Source organism: Leptinotarsa decemlineata, unplaced genomic scaffold (assembly GCF_025532065.1).
Source record: "Leptinotarsa decemlineata unplaced genomic scaffold, Ldec_3_MD MMD2_tig00026330_RagTag_RagTag, whole genome shotgun sequence".
Lineage (NCBI taxonomy): Eukaryota > Metazoa > Arthropoda > Insecta > Coleoptera > Chrysomelidae > Leptinotarsa > Leptinotarsa decemlineata.
Window position 1 is genome coordinate 2,978,007 of NW_027412690.1, and position 26,850 is coordinate 3,004,856.

Genomic DNA, 26,850 nt, shown 5'->3' on the forward strand with positions numbered 1-26,850 from the left:
CAACGGATACTCATTGAAAGGCGTGGCGGCACACGACTAACTCATAAAGTGTATCGAAAATCGACACATACGGACTGATATCTGCATGCACTTTCGAACCACCATCCAAGTCAAAAGCGGGGAATTTCAACACCCTGACGGAACGTGCCCGTGGAATATGTGAATCGGAACACCTCCAAGAAGAATTGGATCATCTTCAAGTGGCTTTAAGATCGAATGGATACAGTGTAACCGAAATCTAAAAGGTCATGAAACTAAAGACTTCTACAAGTCAAAATAAGGAGGAAACGGTTGCACGTGCATTTCTACCGTACATCTCTACGGTAACAGACAGAATCGGAAAAATCTTAGGGAAGAGATCCCCTATCAGCTGCGGGGGTATATCGTATACCGTGCACCTGCGGAAAAGTTTATATTGGTACCACCAAAAGATCCATGGGTACAAGACTGAATGAACATCGGAGAAACTGTAGATTAGGTCAAAAAGACAAATCGGCAGTAGCGGAACACGCACTTAGTGAAGGAGATAACACGATACTATTTGAAGATGTGAAACTACTGGTCCCCGATGATGGATACGACAGTCGGCTTGTACGGGAAGCCATAGAAATCCATAAACATACGAAAAACTACAACAGAAAAGAGGAGGTGGTGAAGCTCAACAGGATTTGGAATTCTATACTGAAAGATGTTAAAGTGGCAACAGGGCAATGCAATTTTTCGTCATTAACAGGTAATAACACTTCGGTCAATAGCAACGCATCAACAAGAGAGGCGGACTACCTGTGTCAATATAAATACAACCTACGAACTAGAAATCACCAGTCATCGGTGAATCATCAAGATGAATAAACCTCTGAAGAAGCCAACCACTCGTGCTGGCGAAACGTTGGATGCCGTTCCTAACTACGACGGCCTTCAACAATTCCTGAACGATGGTTTTTACACGATTATTTTGGTCAAAATTCAGCAATTTTGGAACGAACTTCGCTGCCACACGCATCATGTTAAAAGTTTACGAAAAAATTGCATGGCAACACTTCTTCTAGCCTCTGACCAAGAAAAAAGCCATGCTCAACAGCTGAAACTGTGAACATATTTCGAGACGAGTGTACCAACATAAAAAAATTAACCTTCTTTTTTGAACAGAACTCGTGTATGGATGATTGGTTGATTGATTTCCGGGACCGACTCGAAAAGGAAAAAAAGTCCTAAAAGCCTATTAAATTTTACATCCTCGAAATTATCAACATCTGCAACACTTTTCAGAGTATATATTTTTGAGATTTTCTTTTTCAAATTAAATATAGCAGCCACCGAATGAAACATCCACAAGTGAACATTGTTAGGTCGTGGAATATATGAGGAACACGGCACGGAAAATTCAAAGGAAACAGGGTATAATAACTTTAATAGTCGTGACTTATGTTGCTCTAAACTGGTACAAATGCGATGCTTTCATAAATGGAGTTTGTTATATTTATATTCCTTTGTCGTGGTTTATCACATAATCTGAGGAAGAGCTTGTAATAATCTCGGTTTCCAGTACGGTTAAAAACAAAGACATGATCTGACGGTCGGCAGGAAAATATATTCTTGAAAAAAACAACACGTCATAGTAATGCAGTGTTTTGAAGAGATGCCAATCATCAAAAAGAGTTTTATGAAATGCTTATTTAATCGCTGAAATCTTTCACATGCCAATTAAAAGATATAAGGCAAGTGAGAATGTTCAGAAAAAAAACATACAATATGTCTTATTGAGATGAAACCAAATGGAAAACATTTTTTTATCGATTTTAGGGAAAAGTTATTCTTCATACAGAAGTTTAGCAAAAACTGAAACCTAAAATGCAGCCTTCGGTTACCAGATTCTTTCATTTGTATACAAGGTTTATCAGAAAATGTGACATTTTCTCAAGTGGGGCAGTAGAGGGGAAAAGACGGGTCTGGACCTCCTCCCAAGGGTATGCCCCCCCAGATACACACCACTGACTGTGACCTTGATTCGTTTTTTTATTCTCTGCCTATGAGTTGACCTTGAGTTGTGTGTAACATGATGAGGTGAAACCCCTTTTTTACTCTCCGCCCATGACTGGCATTGAGATGTGTGTGATGTCATGACCGTGAACCGCTTTTTACTGTACAGCTATGATTTGGCCTTGCATGGTCACATGACCTTGGAAATTTCCTAAGCGATTTCGAGCTACGAACACGTCATATGACCTTGGGAGAAAATTCTGATCGATATTGACCTCGGAACACGTCATATGACCTTAAACACAAAGTGTGGATAGACACCCGGCTTTGCCCTTGATACATGAGCTCAAATATAAAGAAGATGTAACCTTGAACCCCTTCCCTCCTGATAATTTTTCTATAAGTATGGAGTTTCATACTTTCACATTCAGTTCATATAATCTCAAGTGTTCGAATAGGTGATTAGTATTTGTTGAGTTTCAAGGTGATAACGAGAAGTAACTAGCAATCCAAGTAGTGAGTGTTGACATCGTCATAGAGGTGAACATATTTTTTATATTCTTAAACTGTAATTTTCACTATTTTTTTTGAAATGGATAATTTGAAATTTGACATTGAAAAGATTAATTTTGCAATTAATCAACAAAATGAAGTTTTAGAGCAGAGATCCATAACATCATTGATTGTCGATAAGGGTTATAAAATTGAAAAAATGACTATGCTTTCTACACGATATGGTAAATCCATCCAAGTAGTTTTATTGGATGAGGAAAGTAATACTTCCTTCAAATCGTGGCTACCAAAACGTGTCACAGAGCAATTCACAGAGGACATTATTCGTGAAGTGAATTCAACCAAATCTAAATTCATTTTTACATATATGGGTCAAAGTTCTCAGGATTATCCTGGTGCCAAGACCCGCTCATTGGTAAAATTTGATATTTTAGATTGATGGTGTTGATTGTGTCTTTATTCTCTTTGTAAATAGTGAAAATATGGTTTATTTATATGAAATATGTATCAACTCTCTCGCTTCAATCATGGTCAAATTTCAAGTGAGTGTTTTTTTTCCATTCACAATATATCTCCCAAACTAATGAATGTGATTTGTGTTTTTTCAGAGCTGTTCATTCTGCAAATATGTGGATGCAATATTCAGCACAAGAGTGGCCGGAAGCTGTGGATTTGGATTCTGCCATAAGAAAAATGGCTTGGGAAATGGCTGATCTGAGTTTTGACGCTCTACATTCATCAAATTATGATTTAAGTGTATGTTATGATGCTGAGGAGGTGCGAAAACTTTTGGAGCTTAGTGAAAAGTATGAACTTGGTGTGGCATTGTGTCATAAATATTCGTATGGAAGCAGGAATTTGGATGACTTCTGTAAGCTAATAATTGAAGCAGACTTGAAACATTTTCTTTACGATATATGCACATACCTGCCGCAGAATATTATAGAGAAATATCAATTGGAACCGCGAAGCCCTAACCCACAACTGGAAGAATCATTAACTGATGGTGATGTAAATAATTGAAATCTGTTGTATATGGTATGAATAAAATAATGTTGCATATTTGCCTATATCTAGTGAATAAAAGACAAAAAATAATTATTGATTGTTTTATTATTTATCGAATATTTCATGATGAATTACATGTCAATCTTATTATAATCCAGTCTGAACAGAGCCGTTAAGAGCATTATATGATAAAACAGCATCGTGGAGGATGAGTGCATATACTTTGGTGTTTGCTGGAAACTTCACCTTGCGTGTTTCAAATTCTATTTTGATGTCGACAGTGGATGACTTCATAGCATCGGGTTGATGGGAGCAGTCGATGATGAATAGTGGATTGTTGCGAAAGCTGCCAATATCCATCATCGGCTCACTCATAATTTTATCGTAGTAGCTGCGTTGGAAGTTTTCATATGCATAGTAGGCTGATGAGTCTAACTTCTTATCGAAATCCAGATTCCAACGCTCATATGGATATACTTCAGAGTTCAGAGATAGTCGAATATTATTAATATTCACATGTGAGAATTTAGTTACATCTTTTGATATATTTTCGGATTGATTAGTATTTTGAAAGCCGATAATGATATATCGTGGTCTTTCGAGACTGTTGGTTGTCTTCACAGCCCATATATCTGAGGATGTATCACGAAGTGTGGGTAATTCATAAAGGTCCCACATACGATAAGCCACCTTCACTTTAGCATTATTAGAATTTTTATTGATGCGATTCAATAGTTTCAATTTTTGGCGATCTTCCGGCACAATGTGTCTGATTCTCCATTCTATTTTATTGATTTCTAAATCTGCATCAACTTCTCCTATGAATGAATTTTTGAATGAGCGTGCTATAATCAAAATGAGCTCCTGCTTCACATTCAATATCCCTTTATTGTAATCTTCAGCAAAACCCATGAGATACTTCAAGGGTAATTTGCCGCTGAATACATTGCTGACGGAATCCAATATATCTTGTTTATTCACATCAAGACCCCATCCTATCGGTAGTAGTGAATTTGCTTGTGTTTGTCCGAATGATATCATCGTTTTCATTGTTGTAGTTATACCAGGTTTTCGAACAACGACCACTTGTTCACCCCCCATTTCATAGCGAATTTCATCGAAGAGAAAAGCGAGGGCGTTATTGGATAGGTAGCACTGCTTCGTGGTATCAGATGGTGTGAACTTCCCCTCGATATAAATGTAACTGTCTGCTATATCCAGTATAAGATCTTGAAAATTGATTGGAATTCTTATTTCATCTGAATTTTTGTAATATGGTGAACCATACGGCTTATATGTATGCTCATGATGGCTAATGAGGGAATGGTCGAACATTGGCTCTTCGAATACCTCCAATTTATCACTTGTGGTGATGGTAGCCATGTTATTACTATTTTTTATATCGCACCTTCAAACCAATGGATTTGAGAAAGTTCACGCTACTAGCACTTATTCTATATCTTGACCGTTTGGCTAACATATGTGGAATGAATCGACTTTTAGATTTCCCCTCCTTTAAATGCACATGACTATACTCTCCACCAAATGCATTACGTTGATTCATCAGCTGCCGCTGCTGCAATCGATGACTATTAAAGCACAATCCCATTTTTTTTTACAATACTTGTAGAGTTTATATCTTCATCAAATATTATCATCTGCACAGCTCTGGGAAGTAATAAATACTGAGTTACTATTTTATCAGTTTCAGCTTTATATTGATTTTTTCACAGATGATCATCGCTCACCATCGTTTTTGGTCAATTGTTTGGATACTTATCGAGGGTTGTTTTTTCAAATCAGATTGCATCGATTTGATATCCTTTTCCATATGCTCACAATTTCTCACAGTTTCTACTAACTTCAGTCCAAGCGCAATGAGATCTTTTCTAACAGATGAGGAATGTGTTTCTACTCTATCTAATCTCAAATTAATTTTATCAATGTCAGAATCTATTTCTCCTCTAATCTTTGAGATGTAAAAACCAACATAATCACGATTAACACAATCCGTACTCTCTTCAGGTTGTGCTATATTTTTCAAACGTTTATTTTCCATATCGAAGTTTCCATCGGAAGTCAATTTGAAACCGGCTCCAGGTGGTCCTCGCAAAACAGTATTTGAAAAAGCCTTACTTCTGCGACCAAACTTATCGATGCTTCCTCCACTCATTTTTGTGATACACTTATGACGGTCGTTGATGTTGTGATTCAACATATGAGAAATGATGATTGTTATAGCTTTATCAATTCCAATTTAACTATTATTTTTTCACCATTGAAATTGATCAGCTTACCATTATCATCCAATATGCGTAGAGTGATATTGTCGAGATACTGACGACCCCCAGGTTGGATTGGCATATATATAATATTTTGTGGCTCTTTGGTGAGTTTGTAACCGGGCTCTACATCAATATCAAATTCAAAGATGCTATGGATTTCATCACCATTTGAATATGCTCCAGCTGTAACATTACAATCCACACGAATTATTCTTACCTTATTGATATTCACAGGCAATGTTGATTCGTGTGTTTCACCACAACCGAACACATTATTATCAAACCCCAGAAGTTCAGCAATGGTGTTTTCATGTTTGAGATTGATGAAATATTTGGAGCGCATTTCGCATTTCAGAGTGTTGTTGTTTGCATGTAGGAGAAATACTTCGTTGATATTTTCTTCATCCCCATTTTCTAGTTTCACTTCTTTGGATTTGATGAATCTTTGAATCACCTTATTGATTTCATCAATTTCATAAGCCCCAGGTGGAATTTTTATAATAGTGGGGGGTGAGTTTATTGTCTGCGAATAGCCGATAACATTATTCTTAGCATCTACATTAAATATGGAGTTGTAAGAGTAGAAACCATGTAATCCCAGACCATAATTACTGGTGGCATCCAATTCGATGGGAGGGTAGAAGTTGGCGCTCAACTCGCTAGAGTATCCCGACAATGAAAACGTACGTGACATGACTGATGAATTTTCACTGATTCAAGTCTTTTTATTGCTGACAGCAGAAATTGTGGAGTAATCGTTGCTTTTTCGGCGATCTATCCATATCACTATGTGTGACTACATTCACATCATTCACTTTACAATAACAACAGAAAATTTTTCTTGTAGGTGGACCATCATTCACATCAGAAATACAGCTGCTGCCGCCGCTGGAATCATTGTAATGCTCTTGGCAGTACTGATACTTCATCACATCAATATCATTTTGTAGGTTTTGTGGTAACTTATCCCATACAGATGCAATTTCATGTGATGCACACCCAATCAACACCTCTTTCGGCATATCAGCGAGTTGTTCTTTACTCATTTTTCGTAAAGTGCGTGCTCTGGAATATGCGATCAATGAATGACTCATCCTCTTGATACTCTTTCTGTCCTGTGCTGGTGTTATTTCCATGATTTGTTCTGGAGAAACTTCAAACACAAATGACCACACCATACTGTGTTGAATTGTTGTTTACGCTCATAGTTATAAGTAATAGTATTGATAGAATTTGATCCCTTATAGAAATAGTAAATCAATTCTTTGGGAGGGGGTAAATCACCAAAACTATCAAAATATTTCACAGAAGTGCCGCTTTTTCTGTATGCTACCCAATGTGTTCCTCGGCCATGTCGACTATCCAGATTTACTATAGCAGATTCATATCGGCGTGGTCCTGATTTTGGTAAATCATCACGCATATATACCCCCCGAAAATATGGAATCATCATTTTCTTAGCGTGATAGATGAGGTCGATGTTGGAGAGAGCTCTTTGAGGTAGCAAATCTATGAGTTTTTTGGATTTTGAGGTTTCAGATATAGTCCTAATCCTTTACGGTAAGGTTTCAAGTAGATACCACTCCCTTGTTTACCTAAAGCAATTGCCTCCATGTGTTTATTATGTCGATTTGTTTCACTCAACTGCTCCCTACTCGCTCTGGCTGCTTGAACTGCTTTCGTTATGCCAGCTGTAGCACCAGCTAAACTTCCTAACGCTGATAAACCAGCAAAAATTGGAATGAGTGGTAGTATTCCACCAATTTTAGGAATTGGTATGATTCGAGGTGTGCGAATTCTCTTTTTGCCACCTGCATCTCGCGTATATTTGCGTGCAGCTTTTAATGCAATTTCAGTTGCTTTTTTAGAATTTTTGACAATAAATTCACTTCCTCCCGCTTTGTGTAAAACATCGCGCACTTTCTTAACGATTCCAGATCCAAAAGCTATTAACTTAGAATCTTTTAATTTTTTTGTAGCTTTTTTTTTCTTGATAGGACGTTTTTTTTGTATGCGCGACGGCTTGGATGGTGACTTGCAACCCATACCAAATCGACGTTTTCCCTTCATTATATTTGTAATTAGCCAAGCGGCTCCTTTCTCTCCAATAGAAGCGTCTTTTGCCTTGAATCGATTCCAAGAACTTTCAGCAAGTTCCTGATCCGCTATGTGTCTAGCTACAAGATTGTTGGGATTATGTGAATATGCAATATCGTGTTTTTTGCATGCAACATCCAGTTGATTGACACCTGGATCACCTCTCACCAATCTTTTCTGCAATTTGGTGCCGGGACCGCAATACTGATAGCCAGGTAAGTGTAATTCGAATGGTAGATTATTAATGAGTGAATTTACCAATCCTCTACCAACTTTATTCGAATGCAATTTAGTAGATCTGCATCGGTTCATAACCCCCATTTAAATAAAGAAATCGATATGGAACCCTGCTTATATAGTCTCCAACTGTCATACAATGCGCATACTACAGCAAAAGCAACAATTTTCCATCGATAATTTCGATGAAAAAGTGGGTTGTGGATCGGGAAGTGGTGTCAAACAGCGTCATGGATCTTTACTTCCACTATCCATTCGCGGACTGATTATTGGACCTTCTAATTGTGGCAAAACAAATGTTATGATTTCTCTGCTGACTCATCCTCTAGGATTACGATTTGCAAATGTTTATCTGTATTCAAAATCTCTTTATCAACCTAAATATGAGTATTTACGTGAAGTGCTAACTCCAATTAGAGGATTGGGATTTTACACCTTCGCCAATAACGCAGGTGAAATAGTAGAACCGTCAGATGCCAAAGCGGATTCGATATTCATTTTTGATGATGTTATGTGTGAGAAACAGGATGTTATACGATCATATTTCAGTATGGGTCGTCATAAAAATGTGGATTGTTTCTATCTAGCCCAAACATATTCACGAGTCCCAAAACAATTGATTCGAGATAATGCAAATTTTATTGTGCTGTTCAAACAAGATGATATGAATCTCAATCATATTTTTTCCGACCATGTGTCACCAGATGTTACATTCAAGCAATTTCAAGATATGTGTGCGAGATGTTGGAAAGATAAATATGGATTTTTAGTAATTGATAAGGATCGAGAAGTGCTAGATGGACGTTATCGAAAAGGATTTGACGCTTTCATATATCCTTGACGTTCTTGAAATAATTGATTCATTCAAGTGCTGGATAGTGTAGACAACACTTCATTGTACTCATTTTCGGAGTGAAAACAATATGGAGGGGAAAAATGATGACGAAATATGTTTAAAAAGAAAATTAATTGAAGCAACGGATGCCGTTCGAAAGAAATTCAATTATATCAAGAATAGTCGCCAAGGTGATCAATCAACACTCGAGAGAATCTACGAGCCAATAATAACACCATTGAAAGCAATATCTGCCAATACTGGAGGATTATCTCAAATGAATGGAGTTATACAGAAAACAGATAGTGGTACACCATTCACCGCTAAAACTATAATTAAAAGTGAGTTGAAACCAAAATTTGAAGGTGCTTTTTCGAAGGCTCATCAATCTTCTCAATTGTCAACTTCAAATTCAGAATCACCAAATGCACTTGATAATGGTGATGAAGTACAAATGCATATACAAAAGTTACTATCAGGAAATCCCTCATACGATACAGTCTTTGGAGTACACATGAACACTGATACGGGAAATTTACAAATGGGTGTAGCTGATGTGGAATTTATCGATGAGAAAATTGTGTTCAAGAAAAATGGTAAAACTATTGCCACATATCAGGGCACACCAAAATTATATAAATTGATATTCATGAAAGTACCATCGGGAAATATTCCCTCTTCCGATATGAGCACTTATGGTGATATACTCAAATTAACAAAGGCGGCATATAAATATAATGAAAGAAAACAGGGTCTACTATCGAATAATTGGAAGAAATATCGTGAAATAATTCTACCACTATTATCCAATGGAAACCCTCTGCCAAACTCTAGTAGAGAAGGTGCTGGCATGATCAAACCGCCAACCCAAAAAAAATATATCAGAAATAAGCATATAGATTATGTATATTGGAATAAACTCGAAGAATTGATTGATCGCCTTCGATTACTTTGGAGTTCACGAATGGCTGGTCATACCGGCCACGATAATGAAATATTGTCCATAATTGAGGAATTACGTGAAGAAGGATTAGTCTATTAATCACAAAGTCATAAACACAGAATCAGTTTGTGAAACTGACTCATCACTAAATGATTTGAGGAATGTGGAAATGTGAATTAGCGTTATAACTGAATTGATTGGTACTTTTACTGAGCGAGTTGATGAATTTGATCAGTCAGTAATTAAACCTGCACTTGAACAGTAGAGAAGTGAATCCTTAACATAATAATCTTGAGTAATATGAGTGATGCAAAATGGGAGATTGTGAAAGAAATACATAAGCCAGCGCGTCGAAATTTTCCCCGTCGAAAGACAATAATAAAGGGATTTTCGGACTTGTGGCAGATGGATTTGATGGAAATGCAATCATATGCTAAAGAAAATAACGGGAATAGATACATACTCATAGTAATCAATTGTTATTCAAAATATGTATGGTCAAAACCGTTGAAAAATAAATCTGCTGATTCAGTTACTGCAGCTATGGCAAGTGTGTTGGAAGATGCAAAGCATGTGCCGAGAAATTTACAATCTGATCACGGTAGTGAGTTCTATAATTCAAAATTTTCATCGTTAATGAGAAAACACCATATCAATCATTACTCAACATTCAGCACAAAAAAAGCTTCAATTGCCGAACGAGTTATCAGAACTTTGAAAAGTTGGCTTTATAAACAATTTTCACTTCAAGGCCATTACAAGTGGTTGAAAGTTCTTCCTAAAATTACCAATCAATATAACAACAAAGTTCATCGCACCATTGGCATGAAGCCTGCAGAGGTAAAACCATCTACAAAATTGTTCGTTTATACAAAATCTGAGAAGCCAAGTGGTAAACGTGAAAAAAGTCAATTCAAAATTGGAGATATGGTACGAATTAGTAAATTTAAAAACATATTCGCCAAAGGCTATACTGCAAACTTCACCACTGAACTTTTTAAAGTTGTGAAAATTAATAGTACAGACCCTATAACTTATGAGCTAGAAGATGTGAATGGACATCCAATCAAAGGTTGCTTTTATAAAATGGAGTTGAATAAAGCGAAAGATCCCAATACATATTTGGTTGAACGAGTTTTGAAAAAGAAAGGACGTCGCCTATTTGTGAAATGGTTGGGATTTTCTGGAGATCATAACTCTTGGATTGATGAAAATTCATTAATGTAATTGCAGTATTATTGTTTTTGATGAAAAATAAAGATATATAAATGAAATTGAATTTTTTTTTTGAATTTTGATTCTAAATAGTAAAAAAAACAAACAATATTCAAACTGATTTTATTCATCACATTTATATCTATTAATGCATTTGTTTAATTATTAGCGTTCGTTGTGATAGGTGGCACCATAACCAATGGAATGTAAGATCGAATAACGTTGCCATAGATTTCTAGTCTCCTCATCTGATCTTCACTCTCCAAACACCAACAATCCCGGAAGTGAAAGTTCTCATCGGGATGGAAATCACCAACATTTTCACATAATATCCATCCATTTCTACACATACTACATAAATTGTTCCAACAATCTACTTTGTAGTTATCACAACGCATACAACGTTGAATTAGTAACTCGCGATTTGATGCACAATTCACACACATATTTCTACAAATTCCTATATTGTTATACACGATTTTGGTAAAACATTTGTAGCACTGATGATGGACGCATACTTCAGGAGATGAATCATTTGACGTCTTCGGAATTGTGAATGGACTCGGAACTGGAACTGGATTCTCCAACACACATCTACGACACAAACCAGTACATGGATTAATATACGTCTCAGGCCAATAACCTTGACAATTATTACAAAATATAGTTTTATCAATTTTAATTGGATCGCCACACACTTTCGGTTTTGAATTCCATTCTTTCGGAAAAGGCATATTAGTATTCACTATTAGATGGTGCAATATTCAACTGACAAATTCAACTGCACTCTCATGAACCTATTTTTCCTATCATAAACTCATAGAGAGAATAGAGGGAGAAGAGTGGTGGGGCTACCACCTCCACAATCGAACAAATCATAAAAATCGAATGCTGATTCTGAAACTTCACTTCACTAGTACTATTAGTAACTTCAAGCTTTTCACTCAGAAATAAAGAAAAATGAATTCTGCAAAAATTAATGAAGTTTTGACAAGGTTGACACTTGAAGATGAAAATAATTGGTTTTCGGATGAAGAAGACGAACTTCCCAACATCATTATCGAAGGAGAAGATAACATCGGAGGAGAAATCGATATATTCGATGTAGCACAAGAAGATGGTGGAGCCATAGCTGCTGCTGATAATTTGCAGGATAATGAAGGTGTAATGGATCCAGAACTTGAAGATGAAGGCATTGATGATGATCCAGCGACAGACAATGGCAACATTATAATAGGGAGCCGGTGGATGAACATTAGTGAGACAGTGGAAAATAATTTAGATCTGTACTGTGTGACGGACTCTCATGTGCGTATACGAAGCATTAATGATAGCATCCACACATTATGTTGGTGTTGTTTTAGATTTTATTCCCATCGAAATAGAAATAATGGAGGCGAATATGAACATATGGATTTACATTACACTATATCGATGATGGAAATAACTCAAACTTGGTGTGAATCTTGTGACAGACCTCTGACGAATTTTCGCCGTTTAGATGCATGCATTATTTGTAACAATGTCCCTGCACAATGAAATGTTATAATAAATATCATTGATTTCACTATTGTTGATGTTATTTTAATAATGAACCTTTTGATGGAGAAGAAAAGTCCTTCTCAAAAAATATGATTGACACAATATACATGATAAACTAAAGTATATTGTTGAGACATCCAAGTTTTTTTCTTAAAAAATAATTGTATTCTAGTCGACGATTTGAATTCAATTGAATTCTTCTTCAGAGCTCAAAAAGTCGTTTTTTCGTGTTGATGATATTAATAATTTAAAACCTATCAGAGATAGTAGATAATTGAAAAATAAAAATCATTGCAACAACAAATTTTCGAGACAACATCAACACAAAACGAGATGAAACAAACAATTGGCTTTATCTTTATATTCATCATTCATTTTTCACATTGAATTTTGTATTGAACTTACCTAATTTTTTTCTAACATCTATAAGTGATAGATATGAGTAATCAGTTTTCAATAAAATAATGTCTTAGGTTGAACACTGCCCCAAATCACGCAGTATTCCGTGTGCACCAACCAAATTATGTACACTCCGAGTACACTAGCGTAACCTAACCATTCTGATCATCATCGATAACGACTATTTCAGGATCTGGAGAATCAGCTATCATAATGATTTCTGGGGGGTCGGCGAATTGATTTTGTACAATTTCTTCATCCAAATACGGTTCCATAAGGTCAGGGCTGGGTGAATCCCGAAAGATTGGAAAAAATTCATTCATCACACCAAAGTCGCCGTCGCTATCATTTGGGTCGTCAAATAGACCGTATTCGTCAGCGTCGAATTCGAAACCACGGTCCTCATCCAAATCAATTGTGGTGTCTGAATATCCATCGAAGTTGTTGTCCACACCCGTTGAATTGATAATTTCAACTTGAATGTCTCCATAAGCTGAATCCTCAGAAGGAACGAAATATGGTTCACTCGTTGAATCGGCTTCTTGCACAACCGGTGTTACTTGATTCATGATGAGGGAACAAGTGGTCTGTTACTTGCAGTGTGAAGCTGAAAATCTCCAATCTTTCGACATTGACAATGAATGACATCACAAATCCTTGGGATATTTCCCAAGGATTTGTCACATGACCTCGATATATGAACACAACTTATTTATATCTCATATGACCTTGTGTTATGAAATGTCATATACCCGCCGACATGGAGTTTTGGCCTTGGTTTTACTATCTCATACGACCTTGTGTTATGAAATGTCATATACCCTCTGACATGGAGTTTTAACCCTAACGATTGACTTTGTTTTCGACAGATAACTTTTGAATGTAATGAATGATAATCTCATTCTGTTTTCTGAAAAATAACCATTGATTTGTCTTCATCTGAGTCATCCATCTCAATATAGGATGTAGATTTTTTTTTGATCTGTGGCATTGATGACATTTAATAATCAATGCTACAATCATTTTAATTTTTTCAGAGATTGAAAATAACTTTCTAATTGTTACTTTTATATATTTTTTAAATAATCAGATTTGCACTTTTAGTTATGAGTAGAAAGTAAGATACATAAATATTATTTGTTTTTTAGAAATAAAAATGACTAATCATTATTTTCCTTATTTATTTTTCAAAATATAAAATATACTTTTTTACATATAAATAGAAATTGCATAACATAACTTTATTTTGTTTTTTTTAAACTAAATGATTAACTGATACATTCATTATTCATTTTTTCAAATATGAATAATCAATTTTACACTTTTAAATATGACTAGAAAGTGACACTCACATATAACTTTATTAGCAACATACAAAAAAAAATATTTACAAAATATTTATTGGGGGAGATTTCTCGACACGATTGCTCTGAATAATACAGATATGAAAATAATATAGAAAATATTATGATACATGAATTGCAAATGTATAGGGAAAGATAAAAATTTTTACAAGAGATGTAAGATGGAATTTTCATGTATCTCCTTACTGAAGATTTCCAATTGTCGAATTTTGGGAGAAAGTTTTTTCATGTGAGCAGATCTCTCTCGTTGAGCTGCTCTCATTTGTTCACATTCCACTTTGAGGAGAGAAACTTGCTCTTCCAGTTCAACAAGTTTTTCCTTCTTCGCTCTATATTCCGTTTCGAAGCCATTGTAAGCGTGATACATCTCTAGAAATTTATCTCTCCTGGATCTCATAAATGAAAACCAATCGTCTGAGTTTTCGAGGTCAATCGTTGGGGGAGGCGTGCTTCCAGCACTAACATTATCGTATTCAGGAACCTGTGGAATGAAAGAATATGATGAACTAACATCTTGTCGCGTTTGAGTAATGATAATTACCTGATGGAGTGATGTAGAAGGTCCTGCTATGACTTCCATCTCTCTCACTTTTATCGACTTGACTTTATCCCTTTTTTCGTGTTTCGCCTTGTGTCTCCTTCTAGATGGCGACTTCGAGGTAGACTTTTTAGACTTCTTCGCCTTCTTCATTATTTTTTCATCACTCTCCATTTTTTTTCTTTTTCGTCTCTCAAGGTCATCATCCGAACTGTTCTGAATGATTGAACTATGTGGAGATCCCATATTCTTCGAATATGTTTCCTCCATCTCTAATATGTTACTCACAACAGTTTGTGATAAGTTCGGAAGTGACTCATCAAGATTCTGGGTGTGAGTCGCCATCACATTATCAATGTTTGAGGGATTGTCATTCATCTCCACATGGTTTGGATTGAATCCATTTAAAAATGATTTAGCATTGTGCATCTGCTGAATGGAAGTCATCACCGGTTGTGGTATCTCCCCGCCTTCCTGAATGATCACGTTCTGGTGGACAATTACATCCCTGCGCTCCATTTCACACATTTCTGATCGGTTCACAGAGCTTGATGGTTTTAATAAAGCTTCTTTCAACAAAGACATGGTTCTGAAATCAAAAAATAATAGACAATATAATATGATTAAATTTAATTAGCTAACAAAAAAGTTTTCATCTTTTCTTTTCATCACCTTGATACAAAACAGTGGAAATCTTTCAGAAAAAGCAATTTCAAAAGAGGTAACTATATACGAAGAAGTAACTTTTAATCACAATGTACCCTTTCTAAAACAACTACTTTCAAAAAAAACATTGAATTACATGAAACAAAAATTACATTCAAATCAATTACTTTCATATGAACACTGAATCATACAAAAAAAAAACTTTATAGAAAAACAAAAACCGTTCTTTACCAAAATTATTCTCATCTTAAAATATAACCTTTTCAGTTTGATATGAATAATATAGTAGGTTGTACTTACATCGAGATGAATTTTCAGCTGCTAAGATTTGAAGGCTTTGATGGAGTTGCTTCACCTGCCTGCTTTATTGAACTGAAAGGAAGGAATCAATTTCAAAAAAGAATTCCATATAACATCATCAAAATCTCAATGACCTTTTAGAAACCTTCAAACTTGTTTCACACTTTTCAAGGTTGTATTACGTTCACATAAAAACCAATGACCTTTTAGAAACCTTCAAACTTGTTTCACACTTTTCAAGGTTGTATTACGTTCACATAAAAAACAACTACTTTCATAGAAAACAATGAATTATATGAAAAAAAACTCTGAACTAATAATTTGATATGAACACTGAATTATACAAAAAAAAATTTTGAAACTGAAAAGAAGAAAGCAATTTCAGACAAGAATTTCATATATCATTGTCACATCTCAACTTCCTTTCAGAAACATTCAAATTTTGTTCAGAATATTCAAGGTTATAGGTATTAAGTATAAATAACCGTTCTTTACCAAAATTATTCTCATCTTAAAATATAACCTTTTCAGTTTGATATGAATAATATAGTAGGTTGTACTTACATCGAGATGAATTTTCAGCTGCTGAGATTTGAAGGCTTTGGTGGAGTTGCTTCACCTGGCTGCTTTATTGAACTGAAAGGAAGGAATCAATTTCAAAAAAGAATTCCATATAACATCATCAAAATCTCAATGTCCTTTCAGAAACCTTCAAACTTGTTTCACACTTTTCAAGGTTGTATTACGTTTACATAAAAACAACTACTTTCATAGAAAACAATGAATTATATGAAAAAAAAACTCTGAACTAATAATTTCACATGAACACTGAATTATACAAAAAAAAAATTAGAAACTGAAAAGAAGGAAGCAATTTCAGAAAAGAATTTCATATATCATCGTCACATCTCAACTTCCTTTCAGAAACATTCAAATTTTGTTCAGAATATTCAAGGTTATATTAAGTATAAATAAAAACTCTCTTTCGAAAACATCTACTTTCATCAAAATCAGTTGATTTACACAAAAAAAAATACTTTTGGAATAGATAATTTTATATGAACACTGAATTGAATACAAATTAGAAATTCAAAAAACTAAACACTCCTAAAATTATAACTCTTTCAATTCGAAATGAATAATATAGTACACTGTACTTACATTGAGATAACTTCAACTGCTAAGAATCGTTGATGATTATTGGGTTGCTTGAGTCAACTATATCACTTGATTTGACTGTGTCACTGCAAGTTAGTTCGATGGGTAAGAGATACTAAAACAGAATGATGTGTCGTCCCTTCTGATTCTGTTCTGCTGTTCGGAAAGGTCAGCCCTTTCTGGTGGGGATTGAATTCGAGTCTTATGATTTGTCCCAACGATACAAAATTGAAAATGGAAGAAAAGGGTAGTAACAGTTTATTGTTGGTAGAAACTAATTTGAGATTTTACAATTGTTCAGAGTGCAGGGTCATATAATCACAAAATTGTTAGAATTCCGCCTTTATCACCCTATAAAACTTCCCGAATATCCTAATGGACATTTCGACGGTTTCTACCTCAATTATGTCAATGCACCTCTGAACGTGCTAATGAATTTTACGATCAGGGTTTCCTACCCGAATTTTTTTTCAAATAAACCATTCAACCTCTTGCATCCCTTCAATAAAATAATATTGTCTAGACACGCTATAAAAGTTCCTGAATGGACACTTCGAGGGTTTCTATCTCAAATATGCCAATGCACTTCTGAACGTGCTAATGGATTTTACGGTCAGGGTTTCCTACCCGAATTTTTTCTTCAAATAAACCAATCATCCTTTGGCATACCTTCAATGAAATAATGAGATTGAGTAGAATACTGCACCATATAATCATAAAATATTTTCTCTCCAAAAATAAACCAAACAACCTTTTGCATCCCTTCAATAAAAGAATGAAAATTGTCTCGACATCAACAGCATATAATGATAAAATATTTTTTCTCCAAATAACCAAACATCTTCTCGCTTCCCTTCAATAAAATAATGAAATTGTCTAGACTTCAGAGACATATAATCATAAATTTTTGTTTGAATATCGATATTTTCTACCCACAAAGTTACAAAACTTAGATACTAAACATCCTTTTTACCCAAAAATGGCGAATACGCGCAATTGTCAGTTTTTGGAATAAAATATAATAATTGAATATTTTTTCTAAATCATATACTCGCGCTAAACTAATTGTGACTCAATCACTTATGAACATGAAATCTTAATTCTAATTTATAGTGACACCACAAACGATTTGAACGATTCTTTTCGTCAAATATGAATTTTCCAAAATGTTAAAAGCAAAAATTAGATTTGTAAAATTCAATTACTCGATTGCTCTTCCAATAATGCAATAAGGAGATCTAGGTTTTCATCGATGGTATTGTTGGAATCTTTCATTACTTCCAAAAGAATTCTCAGATTCTGTTGGGAGCTTGTTTGATAAAATTCAATATCGGAATGACCCCAAGGTAATGTTTTGGTAGTATTCGGAATTATGAATCTTTTATCATCGTTATGCGACAGAGCGACTTTATTACACATCAAAGTATAAATATCATGTAAATCACTTCTGAATACATTCATCTTTCGCAATATTGTTCCACCTGTTTCAACAATCCTAATGTAATCGTCAATTGAAATCCGATTTTTAATCACGGATTTTTTGACACCCTTAGCCCTTTTAATTTCATTTGACACACTTTGGATGTGATATGCTTTTGCTCCAGTCCCATGAAAACTAATAATAGTATCGTTTGGAAGTTCGTCTTTCATATTTCCAATTACCGACTTCGTAACTGGCACATGGAACTTATTTTCCAACGGATAGTTGGAAGTGTCAAATTTATCAACATTCTCAATGATAAATTCATAAAAATTATCTGTCATTATTTTCAAAATCAAAGAGTCTGTGTCGGTGTAGAGAAGAGAAGAACGTGATCCGAAATGTTTTTTAATAACATCATAGAAAAAGTCGTAAATGACAGTTTTCGACATATCCAATATACTAAACCCCAGATACAATGGTTTGTTGTAACAAACCTTAACTTTATCCATATGTATGACTACAAAGTCTTCTGCAATTATGGATAATGTTTTGAAATTAGGGCGAGCTATCAAAGCGTTAGCACCCATTCCTCCCCGTATAGATTCCCAATGTGTAACAATTCGAATGTCTCTCCTGTTGTAAACATTTTCCAAAGTTTTCCCATAAATAGAGTTCACATTTAATTTGAAGTAATTCTTCTCAAACTTATTGGTGGCTTCATTTCTCAGTTTAGTATTTAAATCGATATATTTTTTCAACCATTGTGACTGATCGAATCTGAGAACTCTATGGGTTCTAATCAGCTTTAAACCATTACGAAGCGCCTGTTTCAAATTTCTATAATGAACGATATATTTATTTTTATCATTCAAATTAGGTATAAGTTTGGCTATTTTAGACTTTGACCCAGGCGGTATGATACTTTCAACCAAAAATGGTAAGTCTGAATGTAAATCGTGCATTTCAACGGGGTAGTGAATATCAACTTCAAGAATGTATCCTTGAGAATTTTCATCTGGAATACTGACGATATCTAGTTTACTTATTTCATCGGAGGTCAACCATGTGAACCCTCCAAAAGGTAGTGATTGAGACATGCTATGACCATACAGATTTGTTGCATCCAAATACATGATAAATGAAGAAGCTTCATTAGGATTATAATTTGGAAGGAATTGATTATTTGCAATGTGCTGTCTCTCCGAACATTGACTAACACCGCCACGAATACCTTTTTGAAAAAAATGCACCATGTCTATATCAGTTAATAATTCCAACTTGATGCCTGTATATTTCAACATAGCGTCCCAAGAAAGTCCTGGAGATGTGAAATAATGTGCAGGATCCAATTTATATGTACTCAAACTCATGTTTCTGAAATTTTCGAAAATATCACACAGTAATAGAACATCTGATTTTAAGTAAATATCAGAATATTCACCCAAATCACGACAATTGAATGTTTTCCATACCTGCTTCACTCTATCATATTCATTATCAGAAATATGTCTTTCATTCAGTTTGTCAAAAAAGTCCGCCTTTGATGGTATAGATGAATAATTCAATTTATCTAAAGAATCGATGAAACTGTATGGAAAAACACCTTTCTGTCTCATAAGTTTAAATTTATCATTTTCTGGAAAATGTTTTCTCATTTCCACAAAATGTTTCTCATCTAAATTATCGCCCAACTCTTGAAGAGATGCACTCATAAATTTGAAACTATCAATGAACCTTAATTTCAAAAATACTTTTTTCAATTGCCCATTTCGATTTAATTTGTTTTCCATAAATAAATGTTTCGTGAAAGAAATATATTTCTCTTTAGTTTGAGCGAGGACGTCAACTTTACTTTTATTGGTGCATAAATCTTTTATGAACAAGTGACAGTCATACCCACTGAGATTATGGAAAATGATCGGAATGAAATTGGGCAATTTGAAATTGAGATTACATATGGAATGTGTTGCCCCAATATTTTTTTTTCCTGTCAGGTGACAATGATCACGGATTTTAATGTCATTCTCTTCGAATGTCTTTCCACATATAGCACATGTAGTGGCATTATTGAAATCATTTTCTTCCTCAACAGTCAAAGGGTTCATTGGAACGATATTTTTCAAATATTTGTGATATATATTGGTGACGTCAGCCTCCAACTTTGAAATGAAAACTTTAGATGCATCAGCCCCTCTATACAATACGAATTTTGAAATTGAATCATCAAAAGAGCACTTTATGAAATATGAGAAAGCGTATGGTTCATGAAGATAGGTTCGATTTGTGAAAGACTTAGCAGGATTTGGCTCATTTGTGTGCAGTGGTTTAAGGATTGATTCAAAATCTCCATACACCGTGAATGGAACCCTCAACTGTTTCTCAATATTTTCAAATTTCAAAATATTCTCAGGTACGCATTCACCGAATTTATCAACTCTGAATTTAGGGGTTGGTGTTGTTGTCGATATGTGATTACAATCATTCAATTGATGTCGCAATAAACCCCGCTCATTACTAAAGTATAATAAACAACCATCACAGAAATATTTTCTATGTTCATGTGCTGATATTTGAGATGATACTAATCTCGATAAATCTTTAATCCAACAATAATGACTGTTACCAGAATCATCCATTATATTAAGCAGATTCACATGACTATTAAGTCTACGTTTCGAATAATGTAACGGGCCTACAACATCATATGAATCTTTACCGTTTTTGAAACATTTTTCTAAACCATAAACATTGATAGAGCAATCATTCATAATCTCAAATTTAGGAATATCTTTCAACTTTACTGGAAAATCCATACCTGCTACATTCAACACGGTAGAGAAGTGAGGATAAGATGAAATTTCACACACTCTCACACTGGCAGGATACAAAGCTGAAGTTACAGCCCATGCAAAACAGTATTGATCTTGATTAATAACATTCACAACACTTTTCTTCAACTCAATGAATTTGGGTAACTTGATATAAGAAGAGCCTCCAAGGGGACTATACTTGTTAACATTTACTTCCATAAACAGAATTTCCTCGATAGTCCAACCTGAAAATTTATTTTCTCTTCACATCTAATAACCAATTTTGTGAATACATCACTTACCTGAATCTCGATGTTGAAATTCCATTGCTTGAGCAGTTAAAGCATCAATAAAAATGTTATAAATCACATTCAAATCCATCGATTGATCGACAACTTGATTGGGACTATTGAATGATTTTACTTCTAAATTCTCCTTAGTTTGAAGATAGTAACGTCCAAACACCTCCATATTGACTTTCACACTTTTATGGATAACTAACACTTCTTCGAGTAGTTTAAAAACTTTTTGCTTCAATTCATTGAAAAATGTTGGGTAATCAATGTGACGGTTTTGACTATCCACTCTATAGCTCACAATTCTACACTTGAATGCTGTGCGTATGATTTTAACACCGTCCCCATATTGAATACATGCATTTGTTCTATGTTGCAAAGTCCTCCGATGAATATTCATCTGATCACTTGCAATATTCAAATTGCAACACAAACAGGTTTGCATTTCTGGAGATAATGGAGCGTTTAACCTAGGCCTCTTCGACATTGATGGTCCTTCATTATTTGCAAGAATACATGATTCTCGCTGATGACGACGCAAGTTATCACTCCGAGTGAAACTATTTCCACATTCACTACACGTATACATCTTTTATATAATACCACACGAATATGATGAGAATACGGACAAAAAAGAAATATTCACAACACACATGTTATATGTGCATAACCCCCCACTCCAATGCAAGGTAAATCTACGTCATTTTATTAAATATCACTCAAACTCAAGGTAATACATCAGTAATATCGTTCAAAATTTTTCCCAAGGTCATATGACGTGTTCGAAGCTCGAAATCGCTTAGGAAATTTCCAAGGTCATGTGACCATGCAAGGCCAAATCATAGCTGTACAGTAAAAAGCGGTTCACGGTCATGACATCACACAAATCTCAATGCCAGTCATGGGCGGGGAGTAAAAAAGGGGTTTCACCTCATTACACATCTCAATGCCAGTCATGGGCGGAGAGTAAAAAAGGGGTTTCACCTCATCATGTTACACACAACTCAAGGTCAACTCATAGGCAGAGAATAAAAAAACGAATCAAGGTCACAGTCAGTGGTGTGTATCTGGGGGGGCATACCCTTGGGAGGAGGTCCAGACCCGTCTTTCCCCCTCTACTTGGGGCGTACGTTTATTTTTGATAATATTAGAAATTGTTATTTGGAAAAGTTAATCAGAATTGAAAATTACGCTGAAGTTGAAATAGAATACACTAGAAACACTTACTGTTTAGTTGTATAGAAGTTTCGAGAAATAAAAGAAATTATTGAAAATTGCGTATTTGAACTCGATTCTCAATTCTGATCAACTTACTCGATATTCTCAAAAATTAAGGTACTTCACTCCATCAGAGAGAAATTCATATTTTTTGACAAACTGACTACTGAAAGAATTCGATAGCCAATGGTTATATTTTTCGGTTTCCATTGTAAGTATATTTCTAATAAAGCCCTAAAATATCTTACGCTGATTGTCAAAAACAACTAGATGACGTCAAACAATTATATCTGTGAAATTAGAGACTTCATTCATTAAGTTATACTTGAGTATGATTAACACATTTTAATTTTCCTTGACAGAATAGAGAAATGTTTGAAAGAAGATTAGACAAGACGAATGAAATGAGGTGAACTACCAACTTTATTTACCAACATAAATATAAATGGAAATGCGAATAATCAGTACTAGTTACAATTCTGAACTCAATTGTAGATGATTGTGAGCTGAAGCTTATTTAATATTTAACCCTAAAAAATAACTAGTATAAAGTCTACCAACTTGAACTACCAATTAATATTCAATCCTAAAAAGTAAATTCGGAAGGAAGGGAAGATAAAGTTTACAATAATTTCAATGGAGTCACTTCATCCACCTGTAATATCAATATAATATATGACAACTAGTATAAGATCTTCCAATTTGTTGTTTACTTGTCGTTTATTCAGTCTGTTTTACCAAATCACCATGGACGGGTATAGCATTCTACAACACGTGCAAATAATATAATTTTATCAAAATCGGTGTTCTGTTCGGGCAACGTACCGCGCGCTGCCCCCATAATAGTCCAATCGAGAGGACTATTCGCAATGTGGTGGATAAATTTGAATTCACTTGTTAATGATCAACCAACACCCGTACGTCGACTAAACGCAAGATCTGCCGAAAACATCACCGATGTCTGTGAGAGTTTGCAGGAGAATCCGAGGCAGTCGATTTTTCGTCTTGCCTTGGGCCTGCATCCGTTCAAAAAAACTGGGCCAGGAACTGAAGGTTAACGACTATAGACAACGACGTATGTTCGCTGAGTGCAGCAGTTGACAACTAACCCTAATTTTCATCGAAAAATCATCCTCAGCAATGACACCCTTTTTTGGATGAATGGGTACGTGAACAAACAAAATTGTCGAATATGAGACGATACCAATCCACATGAGATCCAAAAGCGTCCAATGCATTCCGAAAAAGCGGTCTCATCGGCCCATATTTCATTGAAAACTATGTTGGCCAGGCCATCACTGTCAACGGCCATCTTTATAGGTGGGTGACGACCAACTTTTTTGGTCTGAATTGGATGATCTGGTCACCAACGACAGGACGTCGCTACGTGCCACACAGCTCATACTACATTGGATATTCTGCACGAGCGATTTGAAGACATAGTCATCTCACGTGGAGATGATGTGGCCACCGAGATCGTGCGAATTGGCCCCGTTAGACTTTTTTCGGTTAGACTTAAGTCGCAGGTGTATGCGAATCAGTTGCACAACCAACATAACCAATGCCATCGGTCAGATTCAGCCTGATTTATGCGCCAGTCATGGAAAATTGGACGTTTCGGATGCATGTCACCCAAAGAAGGCGTAGCGGAAATTTGAACGATGTTAAGAATTGAAAAATTCGATGATTCATTTGAATTCCTTGTCTAGGCGCGTCCTTGTAAGTAGACTCCATAGGCCAGACCTCAAGTTCCCCATGAGAGGGTGTTGGTTTTTCTCCCCTAATGTTGCAAACCTTATCCTTGACAGACCTTCGCAATAGCATAGTATGTGTACGGAGGTTTCCTCATCCTCTTGGCAAAGCCTGCATAGGGCTGTGTTTGCCAGTCCGATGTTATTCATGTGTTTGTTGAGTCTACAGTGTCCCGTCAATAGCCCGACCAGAACTCTAGTTGATCGCCTATTCAGACTCAGTAGGTACTCCGTGAATTTTGGCGATGGCTCTTTAATGAACTCTTTGGCCTGTCTCATACCCGGCGTCTTATTCCACCATTTTTGAGATTGTTTTTCCTTCCAGTTGCTGTTACAAGTTTTTCGCAGTGCTTTTGCTGTACCACAAAAGGGTTCTGGGCCAATGGGACAGCATCGTGCTCCTTCTCGTGCTAGTGAATCAGCCTCTTCGTTGCCCTTGTATCCTGTGTGGCCTGGTACCCAGGCTAATGACAGTCTGTTTTGACTACCTAGTTCTTGTAGCTTTTCTAGGCAGTTCCAGACCACCTTGGAATTGACCTGCATGGAGCTAGGTAATTGCTTTTATAGCTGCTTGGCTACCAGAGTATATTGCAATAGTCTTCTCCTTAAACTCTTGCCTTAGTAACTCTTCTGCGCAGTGACGTATTGCTGTCGTTTCTGCCTGGAATGTCGTCACTTTTTTACCTAAGCTTAGTGAGACTTTTGTCTTTGGTTTAGGTACATACTGAAATAATATTTCCATTTTTTTTCGGAGTACTATCGAAAAACTGTTATAGAATTTGGTATCGAATAAGAAAAAGAACATTGATACAAATCAAAAACGTGAAATGAAAGCCTGCACCAAATTGAAACCTACCATATTCACGAGTGTCGAGGTCAATAGTTCATTGCTTACAGGGTTGTTACTTTCATCACTTTCGTACTAAATATGTTACCACTGGCCAACCTTTATCACGTTTTTCCTCAAACTGACAATAGTTCGCAACTAATTCAAATTTCGGAGGCCATAGAAGTAGCAGTAAAGGGGATGGCATTTCCCTCTACGAAGACGTAGGGCCGCCAGTTTCAAAACCAAGCTTCGACATTGACTGCCGAACGAGAATCGTCCTCTGTTTTTCACTGCAGCTTTCACTGCAAGACAACTACATGAACTTGTGATACAACACCAGTCACCACTGTTTCGACTCGCTAAGGTATTATCAGTAGTGCTTGGCTGAATCACTCAACGGTCCTTAGATACGCAAGCCTTAATATGAAGATAATAAAATCTCCTTCTACGAAGTCATCATCTATATGGGATCGACAAACACAATTTTCGAATCAAAGAGGATTGGCTGTTGCAATGAAAAACTAAGGACGAATCAAGATATAGAATTATCAAGAACCTCCACGTTTGAATTTATCGTAGATTGATGTGTTGATGACATGATAGTATTCCAAAACGAATTTTTTTGTTTACAACAGAACAAACTTCATTATACTTTTGAACAGTACCTCGAATATGAAGATTAACCGTCTTGCACCAAATTCTTGAGCGGCGTACGCAGAATCTGTCTCAAATGGAGGAACAAACCCCACTTGAGCAGGTTACCAAACATTTGCGCTCAAGTGATGATTCACCAGAATCAGAGGCGAAAAGCCCTGCACGGGTGAATCTAAGGCATCGTCAGATGTAGCTGACGTGCAAAAACCACCCTCATATGGAAAGGTTGTCGCGAGTATCAAGATGGGAATCTTGCACCTTGACTATCCGATTACCTCATTAACGATGAAACAGCAGAGCAAATACTTTGTGCCTGGGTTTATTTGGTCGAGTGTGAATGGGTGTGAGCGACAATAAACCCTTGCGGGTTGCGGTGGAGGGTCGAATAGACCCCCTCACCTTGGACCTAACCTAATATGGAGATTAAAGACTAATATGAGATGATCACAACACCGATATAAGTGTGATATTTGATGGATCAGAAGAATGAGATTTCTATATAAACAGAAAATGTAAGCAATACATATTTCAAATCTGGTGAAGTCGTCTTCGTGTATATAGGTGGGTGAAAGCGAAATTTACGTTCTTAATTCTTCTTCGCCATTTTATAGAATTTATTGAATGGTATATATACACGTTTACCATTCAAAAATATACTAGAAAAAGTACTGAAAAAACAAAATGATTTTGATTATGATAAAAGTTGATAATGAAATAAGTACTAATGAATTCAAAGCGTTATTCAAAGAGGCTAGTCAGATTCTCAAAAATGAACCAGAGTTGAATATA

The 26,850-nt window shown here is 35.6% G+C and overlaps 3 protein-coding genes across 9 annotated transcripts in view; 2 read left to right on the forward strand and 1 right to left on the reverse strand.

Moving 5' to 3' along the window:
- Positions 1-26,850, forward strand: part of CenG1A (Centaurin gamma 1A) — a 146,359-nt gene that overhangs the window by 84,656 nt on the left and 34,853 nt on the right. The window lies entirely within an intron of this gene.
- LOC141485707 (uncharacterized) lies at positions 11,221-22,665 on the reverse strand. Of its 4 annotated transcripts, none has more exons than XR_012467367.1 (6): positions 21,616-22,665; positions 17,084-21,558; positions 16,542-16,558; positions 15,923-15,977; positions 14,960-15,545; positions 11,221-14,899 (listed from the first exon to the last, which is right to left on the reverse strand). XR_012467367.1 is itself a non-coding variant. In XM_074182992.1 (4 exons), exons 3-4 carry the CDS (start codon positions 15,539-15,541, stop codon positions 14,564-14,566), a joined length of 918 nt encoding a protein of 305 aa, XP_074039093.1. In that variant the 5' UTR covers positions 15,542-15,545; positions 15,923-15,994; positions 16,487-16,642; the 3' UTR covers positions 11,221-14,563. The 4 variants fall into 4 exon arrangements, 1 of the variants encoding a protein (XP_074039093.1); XR_012467366.1 differs by having other exon boundaries at positions 15,923-15,994; positions 16,487-16,558; XR_012467365.1 differs by having other exon boundaries at positions 15,923-15,994; positions 16,487-21,558.
- Positions 12,074-12,584, forward strand: LOC141485708 (uncharacterized). The gene is made up of 2 exons (XM_074183008.1): positions 12,074-12,421; positions 12,478-12,584. The coding sequence occupies exons 1-2, from the start codon at positions 12,074-12,076 to the stop codon at positions 12,496-12,498; spliced, it is 369 nt and encodes a 122-aa protein (XP_074039109.1). The 3' UTR covers positions 12,499-12,584.

What these genes read in the sequence shown, in the direction of transcription:
- LOC141485708 (XM_074183008.1), top strand. Translation starts at nt 12,074, where the DNA reads ATGAATTCTGCAAAAATTAATGAAGTTTTGACAAGGTTGACACTTGAA. An exon ending in ACTGTGTGACGGACTCTCAT is followed by an intron (nt 12,422 to 12,477) that starts GTGCGTATACGA and finishes GTGTTGTTTTAG; the next exon opens with ATTTTATTCCCATCGAAATA.
- LOC141485707 (XM_074182992.1), bottom strand. Translation starts at nt 15,541, where the DNA reads ATGTCTTTGTTGAAAGAAGCTTTATTAAAACCATCAAGCTCTGTGAAC. An exon ending in CTTCTACATCACTCCATCAG is followed by an intron (nt 14,900 to 14,959) that starts GTAATTATCATT and finishes TTCATTCCACAG; the next exon opens with GTTCCTGAATACGATAATGT.